At 46.3% G+C, this 20159-nt stretch overlaps 1 protein-coding gene across 5 annotated transcripts in view; it reads right to left on the reverse strand.

Annotated features, from left to right (window-relative positions):
- The window catches only part of PTPN23 (protein tyrosine phosphatase non-receptor type 23), a 41839-nt gene extending 35675 nt beyond the window's left edge, over positions 1 to 6164 (reverse strand). For 3 of the 5 annotated variants that reach the window (XM_060162102.1, XM_060162107.1, XM_060162101.1), the window contains exon 1: positions 5969 to 6164. In XM_060162102.1, the coding sequence (XP_060018085.1) occupies positions 5969 to 6052 (84 nt within the window). In that variant the 5' untranslated portion in view covers positions 6053 to 6164. The remainder of the gene's footprint in view (positions 1 to 5968) is intronic. The other 2 variants (XM_060162106.1, XM_060162103.1) reach the window with 1 other exon arrangement.
- Positions 6165 to 20159: the final 13995 nt, after the last annotated feature.

The raw sequence follows: 20159 nt of genomic DNA on the forward strand, positions 1-20159 counted from the left end.
GGTTCAGAGCCACAGCAGGGGGCAAAACGGCGAGGAAGGAGTTATAAGTGAAAACAATAAAACAGAATGAAAAGACCACTTCCAGAGAGAAATACCAAGACTGAGTAAGTCCTGGCTATGCCCCTGGGTTGCTTTGAGATCCGTCTGGGCTTGGTTTTTCACCTGTAAAATGGAGTTAATATTATCTGCTATGAGGCTTCCTTGGTGGCTCAGTGGTTAAGAATCCACCTGCCAATGCAGGGGACACGGGTTCGATCTCTGGTCCGGGAAGATCCACATGCCATGGAGCAACTAAGGCCGTGCGCCACAACTACTGAGCCTGTGCTCTAGAGCCACAACTACTGAGCCCACGCACCAAAACTACTGAGGGCCACACACCTAGCGCCCGTGCTCCGCAACAAGAGAAGCCACCGCAATGAGAAGCCCGCGCACCGCAAGGAAGAGTAGCCCCCACTCGCCGCAACGAGAGAAAGACCGTGCATAGCAACGAAGGCCCAATGCAGTCAAAAATAAATAAAATAAATAAATTTTTTAAAAAATTATTTTAAAAAATTACCTGCTATGTCTAACTCACAGAGCTGTCATAGGTCTTGAGCTATTCACTAAACAGAGGAAGAGGATGCTAAGTTGAAAATATTGTTTACAATATGCCAAGACCTGTACTAGGGACTCACATGCATTAACTCTTGATTCCCACAAGCTTATAAGGTATATTATTAGTCCATGTTACAGGTGAGAAAAATGAGGCCCAGGTTAATGATGTAATCATTTGTAGCAGCTGAAAGTCACCAACTATTAAGTCGAAAAGGTGGGACCTAAGGCAAGGTCTGTCTGATTCCAACGTCTATACTATTTCCATGATGGTACTCTGCTCTTTTACCGAGCAACAAATAGCCCAGAATTCTGCAGGTAAATTGAGATCACTGGAAACATCCATCCTGGGTCCTGCCATTCTTTTGCAGAGATGAGCAATCGCAGCGCTAGCACTCTGGGCCAAACTTCCTGATTCTTGGCCCAGGGATATTCCTTTTGTGTCACCTTCTCTGGTACTATCATGGTCTCATTCTTCTGTGTATGCTCTTTTTTTTTTCCTGGATGATGGGGATGTTTAGCTTCTGCTCTTAATTTGATATAACACCTTGGAATTTCATGGTGCTAATTAAAGCAATAACCCAAGAAGAAAAGGCAATAAAAGGCATCACAGCTGTTGGCACTGTATTCATTCACCATGCACATAATATTTCTTTTTTTCTTCACTTGCAGGATTGACTCAAATATGGGGAATGCCTTGGGCTATTCCACATAAAATTAAGTCCCACTTACAGTGTTGTTAATGAATACAATATATGTTCTGCTACTGAATTTCAAGTGAGATTAATTTTATTCGGAGAAGGAAGTATTATTGCCAAGGGGAATCTTCAGCCCCTTGGTATCAGCAAGCCTAAGACCAAATTACAGGCCAAGAGCTTCAGGGATGAGAACAGGCATTCATCCTCACCTAGTCTAACCCCTACATAAGACTCAAGGCTTCTCTCCCGCATCTCTTCTGAACAGCCCCTCCAACTGCCTGGATAACACTAGTGAGGTCGACTCAAGTTACCTCCCCTGGAGGGTGCTAGAACTAGACTAGGTCATTCAACCTAAGTACTCTCTACACACAAGTATTTATTACTTCCCAAGTAAAGAATCTGGTGTGAAAGGGATATACGGCTTTTATGTATGAGATTAAAGTCAGAGAAGAATGAACTGAACAATCCAGGTCACCTGCACCTGAAGCCATTCTGCAGTAAACTCGAGTGGGCAGATAGGCTCAAGCAGACCGGCTCAGTGACTCCAAATCTGTGATAAGAGATAAAACAGGTCACCACCAAAGGCAACTGGCAACATCCTCTGCTCCTCACTGCTGAGGAGCCAGGCACTTTTAGGCCTCTGGTCATCTCATTTCCCCATCTATGTGTGGGACAAGTTTTTCAAGAGTGAGCTGTCCCACGAGAAATCTGGAAGGGGATAAAAACTCCACAAACCTGAAAACCAGACTCTACCTACATGAGAATAAGATGAACAGTAAGAAGAGGCAACAAGAGTGTACACTCTGTGGCACAGGTCAACTGAGTGAGGGGAGCGGTAAGATCTGTCTGAGTTTGAAGGAGGGTGGTACAATTGCCAGCAGCTAAAGGGACCCCGAGAAAGTACAGTTCAACCTGGGTGATGAACAGGAGGAAAGGAATTCCAGTAAGGACCGGAACAAGGACAATGACCAGCAAAAGAGGCTGAAAGTTCCTATGTGAGAGGCCTGGTAAGACTGAAGTGTGAAAGGCAGGCTGAAGCAAAGTGGTGGCAGGCCTTGAACAGCGGACAGTTTCTCTGGAGTAACCTGGTGCGAAAGTGGAGACTTAGAGAGAGCAACCCAGCCAGAGAGGGAAGAGGGGAGAGGCCAAGAAGCCACTTGGTTGGTAGGCTGGCTACCTATGGTACATCTGTCCTTGAGGATGGTTTACTATGTGGATCACTAGAAGGTAAGCTCCATGAGGGCAGAGATTTTTGTCATCACATACAGCCCTGAGAATGTCACTCAATAACTATTTGTTCAATGAATGAATCAGGGATGGATGTAGCACCTGAGTCCAAGTGAGCTTGACCTGAGCTCAAGTGCAGTTGGTTAAGGGCAGGTGTTTGGGTCCACAGGGGGAAAGAACTTCTAACATGAACATGTGTGGCCAAATCACTCACTGATGAAGAGCACAGAGTCATCCTTCATCAGTTTCCAGTGAGCACTCTGGGCTCCAAAACACAGGTAAGGTACAGGGCTAGCAGCATTTCCCCACTAAAAAATTATGTGAGTCCAGGTATCCCAACCTAAAACTTGGCACTGCTGTTCAAAACCAGCTTGCTGTTCTCCTGGCTCTTATTTCACATTATTCCATAATTGAAGGCATATCCATCAGGAATGAAAACCAGTACTAACCATTATGAAAGGTTTTTTTCAAAGGCCCAGCTCTCACAAATAAAGAAACCCTTTACCTTCTTGAAAAACTCCTATTTATTCTTCAAAACCCACCTCCTTGGCAAGCCTCCCCTGATGGCCCCTCCTTAGGCTGGTACTTCTGTACACACTGCACATATCTCTACTCTTCCACTGATGTCACAATCTAATTTTTAAATCTCCTCTACCAAACTATGTATTCCATGAAAAAAAGGACTCTTATTCATCTGTATTTCAGGACTCCGCATGGTGCTCAACAGATTGACCTCAACAGAACCATTTTCATTCTACTATCCTAAATTAAATTCTACTCCTAAGCTCTAAGTCATTGGTGAAGGTTCCTGCAGGTCAGAGCAAGGGTAGGAAAGGACAAGGGTACCAGTGGCAGAAGGTTAAGCGTGGGTTCTAGGGTTGGGGACAGGAGTCCTGGTCAGGGAGAGTTCCCAGCTGCAGTGGCTACTGTAGTCTCCTCTGCAGGAAGACAGTTCCAGAGTACCTGAAGGAGTTGGCCACCCACAAGATTGCTATTCCTTTTCAGTGGGTTCATGTAAAACATGCAACAATTTTAACCTATCAAATAAATGGTGTATCTTTCCCCAACCCCAAAATAAGGAAACAAAGAAAAAGAGCAGATGTCTAGGAAATGAATTTTTCCTCAGCATCTGATACCACCTTAGTAAATGGCTAATGAGTAACTCCTCCCATGGAGGCCCAGGGGCTCCCAGGAGATCACTGCTCACATAATACCTTGTGGGCTAGGTGTTAAGTGACAAGAGCATCAGAGGCTAAGTTCAAACAAAAAGATCTCCAAGGAGTTCCTGGACTAAGATTTTATCCACTGGATTTCCATAAATTTATGGTCACCATCTCTTAATTCCCTCTCAACTGTCAATCATCTGAGAAACATTTTCCTGCATGCCAACTATGAAAAAGGGACCCTGCTAGGTTCTGAGGAGCAGGGAGATGCCTCTCAGGTTACTTACAATAGAACAGTGGGGTTAAAACATAGCGCACGTAACTGTCACTAGGAAAAGGATAAAAAGAGTGAGGAATTCAGAGAAGGGAAAGATTAATCCAGATGAAAGAAGGCTTGTGGATGAGACAGAGCTTAAACTGGACCTTGAAAGACTGACAGAATCAATAAATAGAGATTAAAGAAGAGCCCCATCGGGACTTCCCTGGTGGTCCAGTGGTTGAGACTTCATCTTCCAATGCAGGGGGGTGGGTTCGATTCCTGGTTGGGGAACTGAGATCCTGCATGCCTCGGGGCCAGGGGGACAAGACGTGAAGCATAGGCAATACTGTGACAAATTCAATAAAGACTTTAGAAGTGGTTCACATCAAAAAAAAAACAAAAAAATTTTTTTTTAAAAAAGAAGAACCCCATCCCCACTCCAGAGGGCAAAGACGCGAGCTCTTCTGGGTGGGAGGAATTCCACAACCAAAGGCACAGAAGAGCAAACATACAGAGAATGTTAAGGGAACAGCAAGTAGCTGTGAACAGAATCTGGGATACTTGTATCAGAAGCATGTAGATCAAACACATACTGAGCCCTGAAAAAATGATGAAAGAACTGGGGTAGGTCAGAGAGTATTCTGAATAGGTTACGGTTGAACTAGAAAACAAAGTTTTGCTGTGTTTTAGAAAAATTCACCTAATTGAATTAAAAGAGCAGATGGAAGATAAATCCAGTGGATAAAATCTTAGCCCAGAACTCCTTGGAGATCTTTTTGTTTAAACTTAGCCTCTGATGCTCTTGTCACCTACACCTAGCCCACAAGGTATTATGTGAGCAATGTTCTCCCTGGGAGCCCCTGGGCCTCCATGAGAGGAGTTACCAAACTCTGGGAAAGAGGTAACAAATTTTTGGAATTTTAGATCAATTAATCTAATTTCCTGGTTTTACAAATGAGGGAAAAGATGCCCAAAGAGATTAAACGATGGACTCAAAGGGATACAAACTGTTAGTGTCTGAACTGAGGCAGTGGCAGTGTCAAGAGAGAATGGGAGACCTTCCTCGGAAACTACTTCTCAATCTATTTTCTTTGTCCTATTTTTTTCCTCAAGCACCTTACTGAAAAAAACCACAAGGATATCAACCTGCAAGAGCCTCCTGGTTGTTCCTTTTTACTTCTGCTCTGACCCCCAATGCTACCAGGTGGTCATTCCCAAGGCAGCAGATGTCTCAGAGGGCTTCTGATGCCCAGTCGACACACCTGGCCCCGCTTTGTACCAGCCACACCTGATCTCGCCACAGCGATCCCTCGCCTCCGTCAGCGCCAAACCTGCCAGCCTCTTCCGTCCAACTGAAGGTTCAACAAATGACTCCTAAAGTCTCTCCGGAAGCTACAACACTGTTTATCCCCTCTGGGCAGTCGTGAAAGGCAGTAACCCTTCCCCAAATGACACGGAACTGTATTTTCTGGTCCAAAGGGTCTCCAGATTAGGGTTCTTCTTCTGAGGAGACCAGACAGAATGGCACCAAGTGTCAGAGAGACTCCAATCGCAGAGGTCAGGCATTCCTGTGGCTCACGGAGCTCTCATCTTAAAACACATCCTGAGCCATCCTCAGCGTCTGTCCCAGTCCGGTCGTGGACAGACAGCGCACCGAGGGCCGGGCACAGCCTTTCCACCCAGCCGTTCAGGGAGGGCCGCCCACTGCTCCCCGCAGGGCGGTCCTGGCGTGGATTAGGGGCGGAGCAGAACGAGGTCCAGAGCGTCACACCGAGGAAGTGAGGTGCCTGGATGGGAATCTTGGATGGCCGAGGAGACAGCGAGTGCTACCAGGGGCCTGTGGGCGCGCAGGGGTGGGTTGGGGTGAGATGGGGGTGGGCCAAGCTAAAGAAAGCCAGCGGAGGCCCCTCCTGGCCTCACCCGACGTCGCGACAGGGTCTGGGGAGATGATGGACGCGCAGGGGGCGTCCCGCGCCGGCAGACGACAGAGATACGCGGGAGAAGCGGGGGCGGGGAGGAGGCGCACTCACCTTCTTCACGGCCGGCTGAAAGTGGAAGTCACCGGCCTCTTTCAGGTCCAGCCAAATCATAGGCATGCGGGGCACAGCCTCCATGGCGGCTGCCGCCCGCCGGCCACTCGGCCGCTCCGCTAGCTTTTCCAGGTACTAGCTCAGCTGTAGGCACCGCGCCGCCCCTCCACGCCGGAAGTTACTGGTCACGCTGGGATAAAAGAATGCCCCCACGGCCTGCTGGGAGATGCGGTCCCCGCCCGCACAGTCTTTCGCGCAGGCTCATCTTCCATTGCGCATGCTCAGCCTCCTCCACGGGGCGTGTGTAGAGGGCAAATCTCCAGCCCGAGGCGAAAGGGTTTCTGGGAGTAGTAGTCTACCTGCACTTAAATGCCAGACAGGGTAGTAACTGGTTTCTTCCTCCTGGAGGAAGTAGACCTGCTGGATTGGGTCTGGCCCGAGGTGCTCCCCACTCAGGGGAAGGGCGTAAAAGAACGTAACCGTGAACTTGTAGACTTAAGTAGTGTCGAGGGCCTTGGTAGATGGGGTTAGGTGCGGTGGTAGAGATAACGTGGCGGCAGGCCACTCAGAAGAGGTGACTTAAAAACTGAGCCTTGGGCTTCCCTGGTGGTGCAGTGGTTGAGAGTCCGCCTGCCGATGCAGGGGACACTGGTTCGTGCCCCGCTCCGGGAGGATCCCATATGCCGCGGAGCGGCTGGGCCCGTGGGCCATGGCCGCTGGGCCTGCGCGTCCGTACGGGGCGGGGGAGGCCACAGCAGTGAGAGGCCCGCGTACCGCAAAAAAAACAAAAACAAAAAACTGAGCCTTGGGGTAGGGGCCTCCAGGCCAAGAGGGAGACAGGGCTAAGAAGAGAGCAAGAGGTTTCATTCCAGGTGTCGAGCTTTGGAACAGAGGAGTGACTGGTTGGAGACTGGCACACTCGGTCCAGCCTGTAAGGCCGGGCACTGCCTAAGAGACGGGCACGTCCGTTTGTGATGATGAGAAAAAAGGCGTAGATGGTGTGTAAAGCGGAAAAAAAAAAAAAGAGGCCTAGAGCAATGTGGGTGGATGGGGGTGGGGATGAATATATACAGCCACGGGAGTACCTTTCCGACTGTCTGGAAGCGGACCAGGGAGAAGAGAACAGCTATTGCCTCTGAAGAGGTAACCTGTAGAGAAGGGATTTTAAACTCATGTATATATTACCTAGCTTTAAAAACAAATAAGATGGAGAATGGTTTGCTAGATAGGGTAAAAGTGGAAGCAAGGAAATCTGTGAGGAGCCTTTTGTAGTCTTGCAGGAGACAAGTGATGTCAGGTTGGGGCAAAGGGAGATGAAACGTGGGCAGATTTGAGAAATGTTTTGGAAAAACGTATCAGAACTTGGGGTGAATGGATGTAGGGGGTTGAGAATATAAAAGATTATTGCCAAGTTTCTAGTTGGTATAGCTGGGTGGCTCCACGACTGTTTACCGACATGGGAAAATGCGGAGAGGAACAGGTTTGGAAGGGAAGAGCAAAGGTTCAGGGCTGTTTCTGTTAAGCTGGATATAGATGCCCTTATGTTGTTCAAGAGAAGATGTGGAGGAGACCACGGGATGTGTGATCTGGGCTCAGAAGAGGGTGCTCATCCATAATCAAGGGCCCAGGTCCCCTTTGCAATCAAGGACCTTCATGCCAATTGGAGTTAGAGCAAAAGAAAATGCAAGTACTACACCAGTGTTCACAGCAGCATTATTTACAACAGCCAGAAGGTGGACATAAACCAAATGTCCATCAACAGATGAATAGATAAACAAAGTGTAGTATAACATACACTGAACTATTTTACTCAGCCTTAGAAAGGAAGGAAATTTGGATATTGGATTGGCCAAAAAGTTTGTTCAGGTTTTTCTGTAACATCTTAGGAAAAAACCTGGACAAACTTTTTGGCTAACCCAGTACATGCCACAACATAAATAAACCTTGAAGACATGATGCTAAGTGAAATAAGCCAGATACAAAATGGCAAATATTGTGTGATTCCACTTAAATCAGTTAACTAAAAGTAGTCAAATTTGTAAAAATAAAAAGTAGAATGGTGATTGCTCAGGGACTGGGAGGAGGAGGGAATGGGGAATTAGTATTCAGTGGGTACAGGGTTTCAGGATGGGATGATGAAAAAGTTCTGGAGATGGATGGTGGTGATGGTTGCACAACAATGTGAATGTACTTAGTGCCACTGAACTGTACACTTAAAAATGGCTAAAATGGTAAACTTTATGTTAGGTATATTTTACCACAATAAAAACTTAAAAAAAAAAATCCAAGGGCTTCCCTGGTGGCGCAGTGGTTGAGAGTCTGCCTGCCAGTGCAGGGGACACGGGTTCGTGCCCCGGTCCGGAAGGATCCCACGTGCCGTGGAGCAGCTTGGCCCGTGAGCCATGGCCGCTGAGCCTGCGCGTCAGGAGCCTGTGCTCCGCAGCGGGAGGGGCCGCAGCGGTGAGAGGCCCGCGTACCGCAAAAAAAAAAAAAAAAATCCAAGACCTGGGACTTCTCTGGTGGTCCAATGGGTAAGACTCCACGCTCCCAATGCAGGGGGTCCGGGTTCGATGCCTGGTCAGGGAACTAGATCCCACATGCTGCAACTAAGAGTTCGCATTCCACAACTAAGAAGTCCACAAGCTGCAACTAAAGATCTCGCATGCCACAACAAAGATCCTGCATGCCTCAACGAAGACCTGGCACAGCCAAAAATAAATAAATACTTTAAAAAAACGCAAGACCTTACAGGTAATTTTTTTAAGGAAAAAGAAAAATTTACCAGCATCTTATCAGAGCTCGTATCTGGAGGACCTTCTTGGGGTCACCTGCTCAGAGGTGGAAGAATTGAGGATAAGACCACAAGTCTGAGGTCAAGGTGTCAGCAGGGTTAGTTTATTCTGAGGCCTTGCTTCTTGGTTTGTAGGTGGATGTCTTCTGCCCATGTCTTCACATGGTTTTCCTTCTGTGAATGTCTCTGTCCTAATCTCTTCTTATAAGGACACCAGTCATATTGGATTAGGGCCCACCCTCATGACCTCATGTTAACTTAATTACTTCTTTATAGATTCCATCTCCAAATAGTCACACTCTGAGGTACTGGGGGTTATTACTTCAACATATGAATTCTGGGGGACACAATTCAGCCTGTAACATATGGTCTCAGTGACATGAGGGCAATTGGCATGAGAGGCATCAAAGACCAAGAGGTCCTGTGAGGGAGACTTGAATGCTGAGGCAATGGAATGAAGATGGGTCAGTGGAGGTGAGACAGCAGAAAGGATGTCTCTGGGTTAAGGGGTGCCCTCCTTATGCACATATTCCCTCACAGAGACAGGCAGAGTTGGGAGTTTGGGGAAATCTAAGACTCACTAGTACTGGGGAAGGGTAGGCCCTGTCACAAGGGGGCAGCAAACACCCCATTCAGCCACGTCAGTTCACCCCTTTCTCAAGACAACCCTCCTATCAGAATTGGAATGACCTCAAAGACACACAGACATCCTCCCTCATTTAATCGATGTGGATCCATTTTACTGATGTGTAAACTTAGGCCTGGATTGGGGAGTGGACCACTCAACTCTCCCAGCAAGTGGATAAAGAGTCAGGCTGGGCCTGGGTCTCCTCCCTTCTAGTTCATTTATTCAATTAATATTTATTCAACACCCACTGTACCCTATGTGCTGTTCTAGGCACTGTTGAATAAAACAGGCAAAGATCTCTGCCCTCATGAGGTTACAATCTAACGAGGCGAGATAGGTATTAACACAATAAAAAATATACAGTGTATGAGATGGCAGAAACTGCTATGGTAAAAAGAAAATGCGGAGAAAGGAGGGTGGGAATATGAGAAGGAGGTCTTTTACAATTTTATATCTTATATTGGGTGGTCACAGAAGCCTTCACTGAAAAGATACTATTTGAGCGAAGATCTGAAGGACATGAAGGAGCAAGCCAGGGGCATAGCTAGGGGAAGAGTGTTCTAGAAAGAGAGAATAGCAAATGCAAAGTCCCTGAGCTGAGACTGTCCCTGCCATGCCTGAAGGACAGCAAGGAGGCCAGAGTGGCTGAGGTAGAGTGAGTGTGGAAAAGAGCAGTAAATGGGGTCAGAGAGGTAATGGGTAGGGCTTGCCCATGGCATAGGGTCTCTCAAAAACTGTAATGAGGATTTGGGCTTTTCCTTGGATGACCTGGGGAAACATGGGAGGATTTGGAACGGAGGAGGGATAAATCCGATGTAAGTTTAAGGGTTCTACTGGCTGCTGTATTGATCGACTGTGGAAGGGAGTGGTGACTAGGAGGAAGGGCCCTTAACTGGGGTTGTGGATTCCCAGGACACTATTCTAGGCCCTAGAGAGGGGAGGGCGGAGACAGGAAAACTGCACCACTCAGATCCTCCTTCAGGGTCTTTTTAGGGGGTCTGGAATACGGACACACACAGGAAACATGTGAGGGCGGCTTGAAAAAGAAATATACCACAGGGGCAGCATTGGGATGGGGTTTGTTGGGTTTAGGCCAGCCAAAGAGGCCAAATCACCTCTATAGAATAGGGTGGGGCGAGTGTGAACCCAGAGGGGGCAGAGAGCCTCATGGGGTTGGTAAGGAGTGAAGGCTTCCTGGGAGAAGAGAGGTGATCCATAGGCTCTGTGCAATTCCTGTCAAGTTCCCAATGTTTTGGTGTGTGGAAGTTGACAAGCTGTTTCTCAAATTTATATGGAAAAGCAAAGGCCTAAGAAGTCTTAGAGAGGAGAAATAAAATGAGAAGCCCTGTTCCACCAGATGTGTAGTCCTGTTAGAAAGCTGAGTAGGGCTTCCCTGGTGGCACACTGGTTGAGAATCTGCCTGCCAGTGCAGGGGACACGGGTCTGAGCCCCGGTCTGGGAAGATCCCACATGCCGTGGAGCAACTAAGCCCGTGCACCACAACTACTGAGCCTGCACTCTAGAGCCCACAAGCCACAACTACTGAGCCTGCACGCCACAACTACTGAAGCCTGTGCGCCTAGAGCCCATGCTCCGCAACAAAGAGAAGCCACCACAATGAGAAGCCTGTGCACTGCACAAAGAGTAGCCCCCATTCGCCACAACTAAAGAAAGCCCGCACCCAGCAATGAAGACCCAATGCTGCCAAAAATAAATAAATATATTAAAAAAAAAAGAAAGCTGAGTAATTGGAACAATGTGGGTATTTGCTCAAGAACACAACATTAGACCATCAGAGAACCCAGAAACAGAACCCACGTCCACTTAATGGACTCTAGAGGTGGTATTGCAAGCCAGTGAGGAAAGGAGGTACTGGTGAATACATGATGCACGTCAGTTGGTCATCCAGAGGAAAAAAATTAAATTGGAGTCTGTTATGGGTTGAATTGTATCACCCCCTGCAAAAGCTATGTCGAAGTCCTAACCCCTAGGGAGCTGTGAATGTGACCTTATTTGGAAATAGGGTCTTTGCAGATATAATCAAATTAAGATGAGATAATACTGGATTAGGGTGGGCCCTAATCCAATGATTTGTGTCCTTAACAGAAGAAATTCTGCCTCAAGATGGCCATATCAACTCATGCCTGAGTCTCTGACCTGCTGGCCTGTCCTACAAATTTTGGACTTGCCAAACCCCACAATCACCTGAGCCAATTCCTTAAAAATAACTCTGTCTGTCTATCTATGTGTCTATCTATCAACTATCCGTCTCCTATTGGTTCTGTTTTTCTGGAAAACCCTGACTGATAGAGAGCCTACTCCACACCATATTTCCAGTAGTATTTGAAGTCAGGAGAGCAGTCATCCTTGTGGGTTGGGGGAGAGAAGTGACTGGAAGTGGGGGACACAAGAAGAGCTTGTGGGATCTTACGAATATTCTGTCTATTGATCAATCAGGATGCTAGTTATAGGAGTTTGTTTACTTACTCCTGTAAGAGGTAAATAAACCAAGCTGTACACTTCTCTTTTGCGCATTTTTTGTATATATGTTACAGTTTAATAAAAAAAATGTTAACATAAGAAGATAATTCCAGGTATATTAAGGACCAAAATGAGAAAGACAAATATCTCTAACTTTTAAAAAGTAGATACAGGAGAATATCTTTACAAAGTTGGCTAGGGAAGAATTTCTTAAACAAGCAATAAAAAGCACTAGCCGTGAAGGAAGATCAATAAATTAAATTTCACTTGAGTTAAGAACTTCCGTTGAGCAAAAGACATCATAAAACCAGGAACCAACTTAAGAGGCTTCACCTGCCAAATTTAAGACAATTTGAGCATCAAAATAAAATAAGGATAGTAAGAGATTATAACCCATCAAATAAAATAACACATGAATTTACACAGGTTTAAATAAATAATTGTGGGAGAGGACAAAAGCTCTTCTCTACAGTAGAAAGCCAACTACTTGATGTACAAGGAAGGATGAGATTAGAAAACCACTGTTCAGCAACCACAATATTAATAATTCAGGGAAAACCATCAATGGATGTAAAACTAATGGACTTTAGAAGTAAAGTAACAGGATAATTACAAAGTCCCATAGTATCTCCCCACATATACTTATTATTACAAAGGGAAAAACAGTAACTTTATATGGAGAACCTTGAAAGACCTCACCCTAACCTAAGGGATGAAATTTACTGTCACCAGCAATGGGATAAACATACATCATGTACCTCCTGGTATGATGCACTGAGGAGGACACAGCATCAAAAATTACCTTAATAGAACAGTGAATAAACACTAGACAAACATAAGCTGAGGAACGGTCCAAAAATGTTATGAAACACAATGATATACTGTTCTAGACTAAAGGACACTAAAGAGACCTAACAACTGAAAATAACACGATATGGGATTTTCTTTTGCTCTAAAGGGCATTACTAACACAAATGATGAAATCTGAATAAGGTCTGTACATCAGATAATGGTAGTGTATCAGTGTTAATTGCCTGATTTTGAGATTTGTTCAGTGGTTATGATTACATGTAAGAGAATGTTCTTGTTTTTAGGAAATATACACTGAAGTATTTAGGCATAAAAAGGCATCATTCTGCCCCCACCCTTTACTCTCAAGTGTCTTGTGGGGAGGGGAGGGGAGAAGGGAGAATATGTGTGTGTGTATTTTATATATAATATAATATAACATATATATGAAAAAGAGAGAGAGAAGAAAGGAGGGAGGGAGAGAGAAAAGGAAAACAGGAGGATGGAAATGTGGTAAAATGTTAACATTTGGGGAATTTGAGTAAAGGATATGAAGGAATTCTTTGCACTACTTTTGCAACTTTTCTGTGTAAATCCAAAATCATGGCAAAAGAAAAAAGTTAAAAGAAAAACACATAAAGAAAGTAGAAAGATAAGACCAAATTGGGAGAAGATATTTGTGAGACATAAGCAAGAAAAGTTTACCATCTAGAATATGTAAAAACTCTCAAGAGTTCTCAAGAAAGACAAACAACTCAATAGAAAAATGGCAACTTGTATGGCAACTTACAGAAATAGCCAAAAATGTATGGAAAGATGTCAAACCTCATCAGTAACCAGAAAAATGCAAACCCAAACCACAATGAAAGTTCACTTTGTACTCATGGGATGAATGAGTATACATTAGTCAAAATAAGTGTTGGTGAGGACAAGGAGCAACAGGAACTCTCATCCTCTGCAGATGGGATGTAAATTGGTGCCACCACTTTGGAAAACTGGCATTATTTAGTCGTGTTGACAATGTGAACAAAGAATGTCACCTGCCAATTCAGTAAACAAAGGATGTTGTGGCCATAAAGCCATCAGCCACTGCAGCCCCCAACTGTGTGCCCTGAGGGGATTCAGGATGGAGAAAAACAGGATACTGGCCCTGGATGATTAAGGTGCCTATCAAAGGAATGATTTCAATAAGCCCAGACTTTTGCATCTTCCCATACGTAGAGAGGCCCTGAAATCATTAACTTGAGATGTGTTTTTGTGACTAGCAGTAATCCTTGGATGTCCTACTGCATGTTTTTTCCTCAGCAAAAACTCCTATGTATTCTGGCTTCTCTTTGGAACAGTCACTCAGAACTGAGAGGCTGTATCCCAGGCGTAAGTCCTCAGTAAGTCTGCTGAATAAAACATAATTCTCAACTTATAGGCTGTGCTTTTTTTTTCTTTCAGTCGGCAACTCTATACGTCCTTTGTGTCCCAGCAATTCCATTGCTGGGTGTCTGTATAGCCTGGAAAGACTCCTGCCCACAAACACCAGGAGGCATGTCCAGAAAGAAGGGTCATAGCCACCCAAACAGGAAACATGGAGCTCTCTCCCACTGCCACCTTTCTGGGATGCGAATCCAGAATCACTGCATTACAGGTGGGGAAACTGAGGCATGGAGAGGGGAAAGAGGCTGCCCCAAACACCATGTAGCCTCTGAGGGAAGGTCAGAGGAGAGGTCTGGTGTGGCCAGGGAAGGGAGTTGGGGAGAAGAGTAAAGGGGAAGAGGGGAACTCACCTGGTCTCAGACCTGGTCAGCTGGAGGCCAGAGCCGGAAGAATTCCACTGTATCCCTTCCATCTCAGCCAACATCCATGCTCCTGGAGCTTGGGGAGGGAACTCTGGGGTGGCCCCCCCTCCCTTGGTTCAGAAAGAGGCTTCTATGGGAGCAGCAAAGAAGCAGCTGCTCCTCCCTCCAGAGGGTCCTGGGCCCTCCAGGAACCCTTGGAGCATTGCTTACTTTCTCCCTAGAAAAGGCTCCAACAAGACAGGTTCGCAAATATGAAGAAGGTTGGGGATCTCTGAGGCCCATTCACAAAACCAGCACCCCTCTCTAGCTCCCAAGTCACTTGGCCAGCAGATGGCACCAAGGCCACACGGTTGTCACAGCACGGCGGCGATCCTGGGGGTCACTGGCTGCACAAAAGCCCAGCAGATTTGAAATTATGGGTTTTTTTGTTTGTTTTTGCTCAGAATCAGGTTTAATTCTTGGGGGAAGGGGGCCCTCCTGTCCCAGTGTCTGTGAGCAGAAAGAGAGCAACAGGGGATTTATTCCTCCCCTGCCTAGGACAGACACCCTCATTCAGGCCTTGATAGGGAGGGCCTCCAGGGTAAATGGTGCCTTCGAGATTTCCCAGATACACCCTCCTGATTGCATGGTGCCAGGAAGTGAGCAGTAGCACAGCCATATGTGGCAGAACTTTGAGACGTTCTGGCCTTTGCAGTGAAAGCCTGGAGGCTGGGTAGCACCCCTAGTTGGGGGTGGGGTGGTGACAAACCTGATGGGTCAGGGATGAGGTCAGCTTGTGGGAATTTCCGAGGCCAGGATCTTCCCAGCTGAGGTCTCTGTGTCTATGGGTAGTGTGGGCAACTTGTGTCCACACTGCTGGTTCTAGAACATCAGGTTTGTGTCCCCAGGGGACCAATGTGGCCACAGCCGCTTTCTCCACACCTTCCTTGACTTGCACAGGCCACTTGGGCAAGGGGCTAAGGGTTTCTGAAATCTGTGCGCCCCCTCCTGACCACCCCATTACAGCAAGGAGGAAGCCAAGGCCCGAGAAGGGCAGAGCTTGCCCAAGGGCCCACCAGGCTTCTTTCTTCATCATTCTCCAGACCTTGTGAAAGCTTTTTGTTCCAACCATCTTTTCAAGGAGGTGTGGGAGCCGTGGGGTCATTCAGGAGAAGTCAAGGGCCCCAGCTACCTGGGGTGCTGGCTGAGCAGGTAATTGCAGAGTGGAAATGCTCACCTGAATGGGATCTCTTGCCTCCTGCAAGACATTCCCCTGGAGTGTCCACTTCCTGCTCCTCTACCCCCCAGCCACCCTCCGGAGCTTTACCCACACGCTGCTCCAACCTCAGGCCCCAGGGTCAAGTCACAGGCTGGGTGGAGAAACCTCCTGCTGGACACCTGGAATCCTGCCCTCACCCTCTGCAGCTCAGCTCCCAGCAGCTGGGGGACCAGACACAGCCCCCACGCTGAAGGCAGAGCAGCACGGTGGATGACACTACCTTGGGCTGGAATCCCAGAACCTCCACTTACCAGCTCTGGGTCGGGGCCCAGTTCGTAACATCCCAGTGCCTGAGTCTCCTCATCTGCAAAATCAGGTCTCCCGGTCAGAGCCTGGAGGGGTAAGAGCTCTGTGCTTCCTAATGGTCTCAGCTACATCTCTGAGTCATCACTGCCCTAGATAAAAGCCACCACACCTGAGCTTCCTCCACCCACATTAGCTTTAATTCTCTCACAATTCTTACAAGGTAAGAATTGTTATCTCCGATTTACAGATGAGGCACACAGAATCCCAGAGAGACTGGCCAAGAACCAGTGGGGAAGTGGCAGCGGTGGGATTTGAACCCAGGTCTGTGGAGCCCTGAATCTGAGGCAGGGCTCACAGAGCTGTATTCTGAAGATGCTCTGGGTCAATTATCAAGCACAAGTTATTGAAGGATTTTTGTGTGGCTATAACAGAGTTTGACCTTTGGAACTCATACTCTGTAAGGTCCACTGGTCAAAAAAAAAAAAAAAAAAAAATCCCACCAGAGCCCCCAACCCAAGTTCCCGGGCCTGATTACTGCCATCCAACCTCAAACCTTTGGACATGTCATAGAGTCTTATGGTTTGATGAGATTATAAAGGCTACATAGTCTGTCCCCACACCTCTCTATTGGATGCCTGAACCCTACATTTGTTGCGACATCATGTGGCAAGTAACAGAAAAGCCCATTCAAACTAGCTTAAATAGTAACATCCGGAGGCCCTCCACCTTCAGGCAAGGTGTGACCCAGAAGCTCAGTGATGTCATAAGGATCTGTTTTTCTCTCTTTCCTCTCTGCCTTCTGTGGTGCTGATCTCATCCTAAGGGGCCCACCTCACATCCTAAGATGTTTTCTTTGTCACATCTAGCCATGCTTCCTTGTTTACTTCCAGGAGGAAAGAAAGTGCCTAGTATTCCCACCAAAAGTTCTGAGATGTATTCTAAGTGGACCAGCTTAATCAATCACCAGTGGTGGTGGAGAGATGGAAGGCACTGCTTGACTTAGACCAAGTCGAGTTTTCCTCTCCCAGAGCCATGCAGATCCTCAAAGGGGAACTGGGGCCTCATTGGAAGGGAGAAGGGGTAGGGCAAATGGATGCTGGAGAAGCCAGGCATCAAATGGCCCCTTTAGTCTCCTACAATTTCCCTGCCAAGTGATATTCTAGACTCCCAGGCCACCTCTGCCATGCTGGACTCCAGCTATTATCAAGAGACCTTTCTTGGTTTTGTTCGTTTGTTTTGAGAACTTTCTTGTTGACATGACTCCCCCTGGGAAGAACAATCTGGTCCTCTTGTTCGTGGCAGCCTTTCGGAGACAGAGCAGGGAATCAAGGTCTCCTTGTCAGTCCTCTCCTCCAGGGAAAACTTCCCAGTTTCCCATCATTCTACACAGGACTCAGCTGTGTAACTTGGACACACTTCCTAACTTTTCCAGGCCTCATTTTCCTCATCTATCAATGCTGGGGACAAGCTGAGCTTCTCAAACTGATGGGGAGCCATGTGGTGGGGGTCTACAAAGTCCCTGAAAAACTACTTTACACCTCTAAAGCCTTGATTTTACTGGAGGCTTTTTTTCCTCCAATGGAAATCTAAAACATTTTAATGTTAAAACAGTGTGTACAACTCAACAATATAAGGACAAATAACCCAACTAAAAATTGTACAAAGGACTTGAATAGACATTTCTCCAAAGAAGATATACAAATGGACAATAAGCACAACATCACTAGCTCTTAGGGAAATACAAATCAAAACCACAATGAAATATCACTTCATACCCACTAGGATGGCTATAATAAAAAAGAGAGACAATAAAAATCATTAAGATGTGGAATACCACAGATTGCTGGTGGGAATGTAAAATGGTACAGGCTCTTTGGAAAATACTTCGGCAATTCCTCACAAAATTTAAAACACAGAGTTACCATATGACCCAGAAATTCCATTCCTAGGTATAAGCCCAAGGTAACTGAAAATATATGTCCACATAAAAACCTGTATGTGAATAGTCATAGTGGTATGATTCATAATAGCAAAAACGTGAAAACAACCCAAATGTCTATCAACTGATGAATGGATAAACAAATGTGATATATCCATATGATGAAATCTTATTCAGTCATAAAAAGGAATTAATCCATAACATGGATGAACATGAAAACATCATGCTAGACACCAAAGACCACATATTGTATGATTCCATTTATATGAATATCCAGAATAGCAGACCCATAAAGACAGAAAGTAGATTATTGGTTGCCAGGGGCAAAGGGGAGGGGAAAATGGGGAGTGACTGCTAACTGGCACAAGGTTTATTTTTGGGATGATGAAAATGTTGCGAATTGTACACTTTGAAAGGGTAAATTTTATGATATGTGAATTTTATCTCAATAAAAAGAGTTCCATTGAACTTAAAAAAGTAGTTGCAGATGTGGAATAAAATGTAGATTCCATGTGGGTATTTAAAAAATATTTTTGCTGTTTTTGTAAAACAAAGTTGTTTAATGTAATTTTTTTTCAAATAATAAAGAAAAGTTGAAAGAAGGAATCAAAATCCTTTGCCAGCTCCATACAGAGAAAAACTGCATGGATATTTATTCATTATATTCATTATTAATATTTTAGTGAACATCTTTTCAGGCACCTTGCTAGTGATACTGTTATGGATATTGATCAGTGTACAATCTTCTGTACAAGGAATCCAACCTTACACTGCAGGCTGCATTGGTGAGTTTTCTTTGGTCTGTGCAAGCCCTCTCTGCTTTTTTTTTTTTCCCCCCAATCTCATTTCCTGCCCTCTCAACCATCATTCATTCTTACCTGTGCCTTGTGGGTGTTATAAGATGTTTATCAATTTGAAGGATGTATTCTGATGTATTCTCCATACATATAAATGGAGAGAGAGAGAGAGGGAGGGAGAGTTGTTACACATCTCACTCTGTTCCTTTCCTTTGTAACCAAGCACCATGTGTTTAAGATTGATCCATCTGGTTGCTCTGTCACAGGACTTCTCAACCTCAGCACTAGTGACATTTGGGGCTGGACCATTCTTCCTTGCTGGGGCTGTCCTGTGCATTGTAGGGTGATTAGCAGCATCCAGTGGCCTTTATCCACTAGATGTCAGTTGTGCCCTCTCTCCAGTTGTGACAATCAAAACTGTCTCCAGACATTGACAATTGTCCTGTCCTGGGGGGGGGGGTCAAGGGGCAAAGTCACCCCAGTGGAGAACCACTGCTTAACTGCTGCATAGAATTCTACAGTGAGCGCCCACCATCCTTCCTTATTCACACTTCCTGTGATGGACACAAGACCTGCTGCAGCAGAACCCTCATTCTTCAGCTAAGAACCTGTGATGAACATAATCACCCACCAATAACTGGACCTGTATTCCAATAAGTAGTAGCGGAATTCCATAGATGGACATATCACAACTGCTCTAATAATCTGCTCTTGAAGCACATTTATTTATTTATATTTTTTGCTGGGTTGGGTCTTTGTTGCTGCGTGCGGGCGTTCTCTAGTTGCAGAGAGCAGGGGCTACTCTGTTGCAGTGCGCAGGCTTCTCACTGCGGTGGCTTCTCTTGTTGCGGAACACGGGCTCTAGGCGTGCGGGCTTCAGTAGTTGTGGCTTGTGGGCTCTAGAGCGCAGGTTCAGTAGTTGTGGCGCATAGGCTTAGTTGCTCCACAGCACGTGGAATCTTCCCGGACCAGGGCTCAAACCCGTGTCCCCTGAACTGGCAGGCAGATTCTTAACCACTGTGCCACCAGGAAATCCCTTGAAGCACGTTTAGGTTTTTTCTAAGTTTTCACCATTATATGCCATGGCTGCATGGATTTTATGATGAGACTTGGGCCTTTGAAGACCTGTTGGGCCTGCGGAGGACTGTTCTGTGCTCTGCCTTCTCTCCTCACTTCTGGCTCTGACCTTCTCAGCTCTACCCTTAGCTTTTGGGGGAAGTCATGATCTGCTCTGTGCCTTGGTTTCCCCACTGGTGGACTTCAGTGGAAACACCCAGTAGTTGCCCTCCTCCTCCCCAGTTTCTGAGTCTCCTGCAGAACAGGAGCCCCGCAGCCAAGGAAGGGCTGGGAAGCTAACATGCAGACCCCAGTAACTGAGGGAGTCAAGGAAAATGGGAGCCCTCAGAGGAAGGGGAGGCCCTTGCTCTTCCTCTTGTGAGCTGCTGCCTGGGGTTGGCCGTGTCAGCAGCCAG

This window comes from Lagenorhynchus albirostris, chromosome 10 (assembly GCF_949774975.1).
Source record: "Lagenorhynchus albirostris chromosome 10, mLagAlb1.1, whole genome shotgun sequence".
In the NCBI taxonomy this organism is placed as follows: Eukaryota; Metazoa; Chordata; class Mammalia; order Artiodactyla; family Delphinidae; genus Lagenorhynchus; species Lagenorhynchus albirostris.